We start from the raw sequence: 8,734 nt of genomic DNA on the forward strand, positions 1-8,734 counted from the left end.
TCGCGCTTGATCGAATTATGCCAACATATGTACAAGTATATCACCTAAGAGTTAGACAGGGTATATTTTCCTATGTTGGAATTTGAGTCGTAAGTAAGGTTTGAATATATACACGAAATAAGAACAATTAGCCAGTCTGAAATATACACGCCCCGTTTATCGATTGGTCGAAATTTACAGCGACTGAAACTGACAAGAAAGTGACAGGACTGGAATTGACACGCCCTGTTTATCGATTGGTCGAAACAGTATTTTAACAGTATTTTAGTGAGTTTTACGTACTTTTCGTATTCAATTTATAAATTAGTTTAAAAAAATGTTTATATAAACAATAAAATGCTTTCTTTGGTGATTCATGCGGGTTATGAAGATAGCGATCATTGCAGAAAAAATTTACATAACCTGCTAACGTGGGTAATGAATTTTTTCTGCAATGTCGCTACCTTCAATCAAGGTAACGCTAACGCGGTTTATGTAGTTTTTCTGCAATGTCGCTACCTTCATAACCCGCATGAATCACAAAAGAAAGCACTTTATCTTTAAATATATGTATTCATATCCACTAAGTATCATTAATTCCCTCTATTTCTTACGAAAATTGATATTGTAATTAATAGCTGTATAGAAACTGATAGGACTGAAATCTAGAAGATCAAGTTCCAACCTCTTTATCGATCGGTCGAATCCTTCAGCAACATACGTGTACAGATATAACAAAATCACGGACTGCAGGATATAATCATGATGATGTCAAACTCAAATTTCCATATTATGTAAGAGTATTGGCTATTTCTTTTATCTAACGCACCGATGTACACCAGCAATAATTTAGTTACTTTTACGTACTTTTTAGACCAATTCATTAATTTGTTTAAATAAGATGTAAATATAAACAATAGAATACATTCTTCGATTATTCATGCGGGTTACGTATTTATTTATTTTTTGCAATGTCGCTACCTTCAAATCCCGAATGAATCACCAAATAAAGCATATTGATGTTTCATTAGATATACTTTTACTTATTTTTATCGATTATGTAAATTATGTATAAACAATAAAATACTTTTTTTTTCATTATTCATGCGGATTATGAAGGTAGCGATCATCCGGTACCAATACACATAATTATGTATTTGTATAAAAAGCAATTTCTTAAAAAGATTCATTTCACTATGTAATAAAGCTTTGATATGATTTCAGTCTATGCATCTTTTCTAGCCTAGATCTTCTTGATAAGAAATTGTTAATTCATTCATTTTTTCATGTATTTTTTAAGACAGGGTGTCTCCTATATGTGTTTTTTTTAAAAAGAAGATGGAGGGATAGTTGTAAAATGCAATTTCATATTATATTATCCAATTAAATCTGTTTGATAATGTTATAATACAGTTTTGCAAAAGCACAATTTTTAACTACACCTGTTTATTCAGTTTTGAGGATTTTGACAAACGATAAGAACAAAAATGTTGCACTGAGTTTTGATGTTACCCACGACCTAGAAATATGAATTTACGGACTTAAATCATTTTTAGGAAACGTCCAACTGTTGAATACAAAATAAAAATAAAAAATTAATGTATGGTGGGTCATCTCTCCACATATTTGTTGCTATGACAAATTCCAACATTGAACATATTTAAGGGTTACAAATCGATGTTATATAAAATATACCTTATTTTGAATGGTTTTTAAAAAATTATCAGATTTGATAATATTTTGATTTTTTCGTATTTTATTCGTCCTTATCTAGGTCATTTACACACCTTATCCACCCTCTTCTTTTAAAAAAGAAGTGTCTTATAAAGGTATCCCACCAAAGATTAACCAAACCAAAATTAACATTCATATGTTTATTTCATATACTTTCTCTGGGTGCTGTGTAGTGCATCATGATTAAAAGATTGATAAAGATTATAATCTATACTTAATATACATACATTGTATATAACAATTGAGAAGTTCGTATTCCATTATCTTAGAAATAGTACGAACATGACACAAGAGTAGCGACAACTATGATATTGCCATATGAGAGAGAGAGAGAGAGAGAGAGAGAGAGAGAGAGAGAGAGAGAGAGAGAGAGAGAGAGAGAGAGAGAGAGAGAGGGACTTGAAGTTATTCAGCCAACAAATGAACGTATATATACACCAATTGGTATCATGCATAATAGGACATTTTTTCTAATTCTATATTGAAATGAATCAACAGGTCGGAATGAGACAGTATTCCCATCGTTGTTTCGGGTCTGTTGTATAGCACCACGGCAAAATAACCTCGTCAGGATTTCTACAGTAGTTTTCCTGGAGATAAAACAAAAGCTATGCATGTGTAAATAAATTATATTGTAGAAGTTAAACTAGCAATTTGGTCGTGATAAATCTGCGATCAATGTATTATTCTTTTTTTGAAAAAGAAGAGATGATTTTTTGATATAATTCTAAAACTCAGATCTAAGATCAATGAATTTTAAGTGCAACATATGCTAGGACATTGTATCAAAAGGATCATTGACCACGAATTCACATGTATACTCAAAATTGGGATTTTCACCATATTCATGAAATATGATTCCAACAAATATTAATGAAACCGTAGAAAAATCTTACTTGATTTTAAGGTGGTATGAAACATCTGTCGATATTAATCATTATGGATTAAAGTACAATCATAATTAAAATACTTAACGGTTTAGAATTTTCAATATTTACAGAATTTAACCAAAGATACGTTTTAATTTTTTTTTGAAATGTAAAAAGTTTCAAATCTCCGGCGGGGTTCAAACTCATGACATACAGATCCGTAGAGAACCCTATATAACTCACTGCGCTACGTTGTGAGAAAACAATATTTTTTTGGGGGGGGCTGTAAATAAAATCACACTTGATTTCAATGCTTATTCCGATTAATAATACGTCACAACATGGAGGTGTCCCATACCACCTTAGGTGAATCTAACATATGTAACTTGTGACCATCCAGCCTCCTTTTAAATGCCAAAATCAAGGTTAAAAAAAAACAACGGGAATAAACCGATTGACATAAATTGAATTATTGAACACCTGATATATTTCATAGATGATATTCATATTTCCGCTAGACTCCATGAATTTAAATAAGACAGAGACTTTTTATTAGTGCCAGATCACTTGTCAATCGACTCAATCAAGCCATTGATACTTTCCTTTGAACAATATCTATTAATCTATCATCATGATTGATTTTCAAAATGTAAACATTAAGCAATTTCCAGACAGTGCTTACCAACTGAATTGTTTGTAAAACACTTTAATTTCAATTTTTTTGACAAGTTCAATATATGACCACATGAATACATACCAGGCACGTGCCATCTGATTTTTAAAAATTTACATGTAAAAAATTGAATTATCATGGAGTTGCCCTCCCCCCCCCCCCCACTTTTTTGTGAGCAGGTAAAAAATTTGTATGAAAAAACAGAAGTTAGGGTTGAAATTGAAGTTATAGACTACGCCAGCCCCCACCCCTCTCACGGATTAGGATTTCGAAGATTTTATAGAAAAGTCCAATTTTTCCTTTTTCTTTTTTTTTTGCTGGTCAAGTTTTTTTGGATGAGTCTGCCCCCCCCCCCCCCACTTTCAAAAACGATGCTACGTGCCTGCATACGTATAGAGAAATCAACGTAAATCACTGAGCCCAGAATGAAAATCTAAACAATTTTCTAAAGACTTAAGTACATGTATAACGAAAAACATGAACTGTAACACTACAGTCTGAATCATTCATTCATTAACAATACCAGTCATTGGTTCAGAAAACTTCCCAATTCGAGCATTTAACAGGCATTTCATCCATTTATTAGTAATACAGTGTTTTAGAGCATCATGTAGACCATACCGGATTGTTTTGGAAGCCGTGGCTATGCGGTGTCTGTGAGTCCCAGCGCTGACACGTTTTACCGGATCTTGTCACGTTTTTGCTTCCCAAGTAATTCAATCCTTTGGGATCGGTTGACTCAATGCATACTACAATGCGATATGTGAACAAAAACACATAATTACTTCTCTTTAACTTTTTTGCGTTAAAACTTCGACAGAGAACGCTTTATTTATTTAAACCATTTTAACATTCACAAACTCAAGCGTAACGAAATTTTTGAAAATCTACAATCTGACTTATAAAGTAGTAAGTGCACATGACCATTATAACCGTGCACTCGCTACAAGCAAGGAACATGCATTTTATTTTTCACTTTGAAGCAGATTAAAAATTACTATACGATAAACTTGTAGCAGGATAAATTCTTAAGTTGCTCGATCGCGGGATTACTGCATGAAAACCTACATTAACATTTGTCTGCTTGATCCATTGGTTTCAAAGTTTTATTTCAGAAATTTATTTGAAACTCGACTGCGTGGTTAAGATGTTATCATGTTTCAAATTAAACACAGTATCCCTGATGAAATCAAGCATCGCCATTTCAATGAGGTTTACGCATTTTAAAACTATGCCAGCCTGCTATCTTTTCAACGAAACAAACGAATTTAATTTTTCTCAACACAAGAAGAGATAATTTAGAATAAAATCATAAAAATAATCAATATTTGTACCTGGTATTGAAAAGAATCAATAAAAAATACTTTTTACGCTGAAACATTAAATTTTTTGTTCTGACGTTACATGATACGTAAGCGCAACGCCATAATTTAAAGAAATGTTTTTGATAAAATAATGACATAGAGCAAAACACGGTTATAACGAATACGCTTATGAATTTACGCTTATGGTGAAGTGATTTTAATTCTTCGTGACTTTATTAGTGAATAAATGATATAAATTTTAAATAGAACATTTCCAACGGACACTCATAATTCACAAAACGTGTCCATATTTGTCACGTCGTAAAATTTTTAGCACTCGATAATCAAATTTTTATATACTAGTAGGCTTTTCGAAATATATTATTTTATTATATAAATCAAAATGCGACGTTACCTCTCGAACAACAGGAATATTGTCAAAAACATAAAATTATAATGAAGATCCAAAAAAAAATCTAATACTAGTTTGTTAATTGTGTTCAATTTCATGAATAGCATAACAAAAATCTGTAAATGCACGGTGTTTTACAAGAATGCACAAAAACAATGTAACCAAATCTACATGTATCTAGAAAAGAAGAAATATAATTGGTGATAGATCTGTCTAAGTTTACTCCTTGACCCAAGAAAAATAATAAGAATAGATTAACCTTCGCATCTCGGAGTTTCCCACTGTCCGTTTGCAAGGCACGTTACATTCTTTTTGCCCACTGCAACTGTTCCTGGGGGGCAGGTGAAGTTCCTGCTCTCTCCAACGTTGCCGTGTGTTTCGTCTGCGGTGTCCATGGAAACAGTTGGATATATGATACCGGTACTGTATTCGATGTAAGGTGGAGGTACCTTCCCAACACATCCTGTTGATATTCATATAAAATTGCAAACTAACGACTCATTCTTCCACTTCAACAATGCGTGATTTTAATGTAACAGTGGTCGTTATTTCGGCACACTAATTATCCCGGATTATCACGAGATACTAGAGATCATTATCATTAACGAACAGCAACAATATTTCAGATGTTAAAATGACTTGGATTAATCTTATTATATTTAGTGAATTAAAACAAATAACAGAAATAATTTAAATAAGCAACAAAATGCAAGGGAAATGTAGTGGATTATAATATATTTACCTAGAACAGATTCGACGATGTTGACTTTATAATGTTAATAATTAGGATCTCTGGGAGAATATAAATAAATAAAAAAGAGACAAACTCCTAAAGACGTCTGTTTTAAGAAAGAAGACAAACAACCGAATGTTCCTGGGAGCGGAGAGGAAACGCCCGGTTCCAATACGATAGCACCGATTGTCAAAAATGATAACCGTGCTCTTCGTCCAAGAACCAAGAGAGATAACTCTTAACAAAAAATACAATTCCACTACAAAAAATTCAGTTAATGTGTGATATAACAAAAACAGCTTTCGTATTTCAATTTTTGTAATTTCGATTTTTTTAAAATCTGAGAACAACGACTTCTATATGTCGTAAAAACCAGTTTTATCTCGTCATAACGACATTTTTATAATTATGTCGATATTTTTAATCCGACTTAACTTTATACCATACAATACTACTAAAGAAATTCTGTTGATAATTCTACATCAGCTCCATATACTTCAATTTTAGATTTAACAAATAATATCGTATAATATAGTATTTTTGCTTAAAAATAAATAACCAGAAAAAATATACTGTGTAGTTATTTAAAGTATTCATCGCAATATTGTGTATATTACATCATGTATGGAGACTATTACAAGAGATACTTAGTAAAAAGCATATAAGGACAGTTTTTTTTATCTTACGTGATATGACACAGGTAGCCTCATTTGTTGAACGTGAGACATGCATTTGTCCTTTGGGGCACGCCGAATTCATGAGTTCTCCCTGGTGTGGGGCTAAATCCTAGAATGAGGAACGACAAATTTTCAGAAGGAGAAATTTGTATTTGCTAGTAAAAGATGCAATAATATAGACTGAAACAAGTTGAAGTGATTTATCAGATACAGGTGATATGGATTAGAATATATTTATAATCCACAGACTACCCATCACAATTACTAAAAACTGTAAACAATCATATTCTTCTACCTCTGAAGTTGTAAACTGCATCTCAAAAATAAACATTTTGTCAAAATTCGACATCAGATATAAAAAAAATTTTTTGGTTAAATTTAAAGTGTAACGAAATAATAGATAGAGCCAGATATAATACGTGCAATGCTATTACCCAAAGACTGGGCCAATTATAAATAAAACTAGAGCAAAGCTCGTTGCAAAGCAACGAGTGGGTCTTCCGTTAATGTCGGAAGTAAAGCTGGAAGTTCCTGTAAGAAGCAGAGCTCTTAAACCAATAACAAGAGTACCTTAAATAAAAATATGCAAAAAATCGAATATTCCTGGTACGACTTAACAAAATACGAATGATTTTTAGTACGACTTAACAAAAACCTTTCCGATTTTAAGAACAACTGAACAAAAAAAATCCGAATGTGTTCAGGTACGACTTAGCAATTACTTTTGGTACGAGTTAATTTTACTTTGAACATTACGCTATTTTTTAAACCAAGGCTGCGGAATCAAAATTTCCGGAAAAATCAATTTTTAAACCCCGATATCTCTGTAATGCATTGTCCGATTTGAAAACGGCTTTCAGTGTTAGATTCAGCTTAATAAGCTCTACAAAACACATATTCTTTTTCGATTTGATCAGAAAATTCATTTTTTCGAAAAATTTGTTTCACTTCCGGTTTCGACCGGAAGTGACAAAATACATTTTTTTGGTCAAATGCCATAAGTAAATCCGCAGATTTACAATCACAGAAAATTTCAAGTCTTTATAAACAACCGTTTACTAGAAAAGTCACTTTTTGAATTTTTTTAAAATGACGTAACTAGAAAACGGAAGTGATTTAATGACTGAAACTGTAAAAGCTTCAAGGGACAACAATTTAACATAATCTCTGAAAATTTCTCGCAAATTGGTTGAATAGTTTTTGAGATATAAAGCAAAAATTAAGTCAGAAGGAAAAACAAGAAGATTAATAATAATAAAAAAAAACAATAGAATAACAAGAGGGTCTTCCGTTGAAAACGGAAGACCCTAATAACACGTTTTAAAAAGTATACTATAGTAGTTTTTATTCCCTTAAACATTTCTAGCAACAACAGCAAAACACTGACATCTTTTTCGTCTTATGATAATTTATATACTAGTATATTTATATCAGTTTGTAATAGCTAACTTCATTTAGATATACCTATAGAAATCATTTATAAAGGTACAAGAAAATTTCCTTTAAAACTCACGTTTGGGAAAAATGTTCTGGAGATATAGATGAAATCTTCCGTCTCTTCGGTATTTTCCGTGACTTGGACAGTTTCCGTCTCCTGTTGTGAGTTCAGCTCACACAACAGTCGATTTCTGCTGAAATTGACCGAGAGACAATCTGCATAACCGATACACAACTTCAAACATTGCTTGTATCCTGTTGGACTGACGTCTTTAAAATTAAAACCAATGAGCTTTCTTCCTGCTTTAACTGAATTAATCACCGTGTATAGTAAAAACATATTATGTAAACTTATTCCAAACATCTTGATCAGTGAAAGGAAGAAATGCACTCAGATTTTGAGTTTCTTTCCTTATCATCAATACTAAATAAAGGCATGCGCATGTTAAAAGAGAAAATGATGTGATTTTAATAAGTTATTCTTTTCCTGATTGCTTGATTCTAAAAAGTGGGTTGTGTTTTATTAGTAATATGAATATAGAACATTTCGAAGAAAAACATGCAATTCAAGACCTCATTGCTACGAAAATGTGCAAATGTTCACCCGATGCATTTTATAGTAGTTTAAAGTAGCATTTTAGTTTACAGAGAAGTTCAAAGGATAGAAGACATTTATGTCGTTACTTTTATTCTTTAAAGTTAAAGAGACCAAAGAATTTAATTTTTGTGTATTCCTGTTTTCAAAGATGCCTGATTCGTGTCTAAATAGATATATCAACAGTTTTTTTCACAACAATCATTAGGTTTATATGTGATCTACATACACGGAACAATATGTCTAGTATCTATGCTATCATGAATGTAATTTTCTCAGTTGATGATAGACCATTACGTGAAAAATTGATAATCTCTTTCA

General features: G+C 31.8%; 1 protein-coding gene across 1 annotated transcript; it reads right to left on the reverse strand.

Moving 5' to 3' along the window:
• Nucleotides 1-1,851: 1,851 nt before the first annotated feature.
• Nucleotides 1,852-8,182, reverse strand: LOC128175945 (plasminogen-like). Its single transcript, XM_052841869.1, has 5 exons — nt 7,895-8,182; nt 6,391-6,490; nt 5,231-5,434; nt 3,877-4,004; nt 1,852-2,303 (listed from the first exon to the last, which is right to left on the reverse strand). The coding sequence occupies exons 1-5, from the start codon at nt 8,180-8,182 to the stop codon at nt 2,205-2,207; spliced, it is 819 nt and encodes a 272-aa protein (XP_052697829.1). The 3' UTR covers nt 1,852-2,204.
• Between the last annotated feature and the right edge of the window lie 552 nt (nt 8,183-8,734).

This window comes from Crassostrea angulata, chromosome 3, assembly GCF_025612915.1.
Source record: "Crassostrea angulata isolate pt1a10 chromosome 3, ASM2561291v2, whole genome shotgun sequence".
Taxonomy (NCBI): Eukaryota; Metazoa; Mollusca; class Bivalvia; order Ostreida; family Ostreidae; genus Magallana; species Magallana angulata.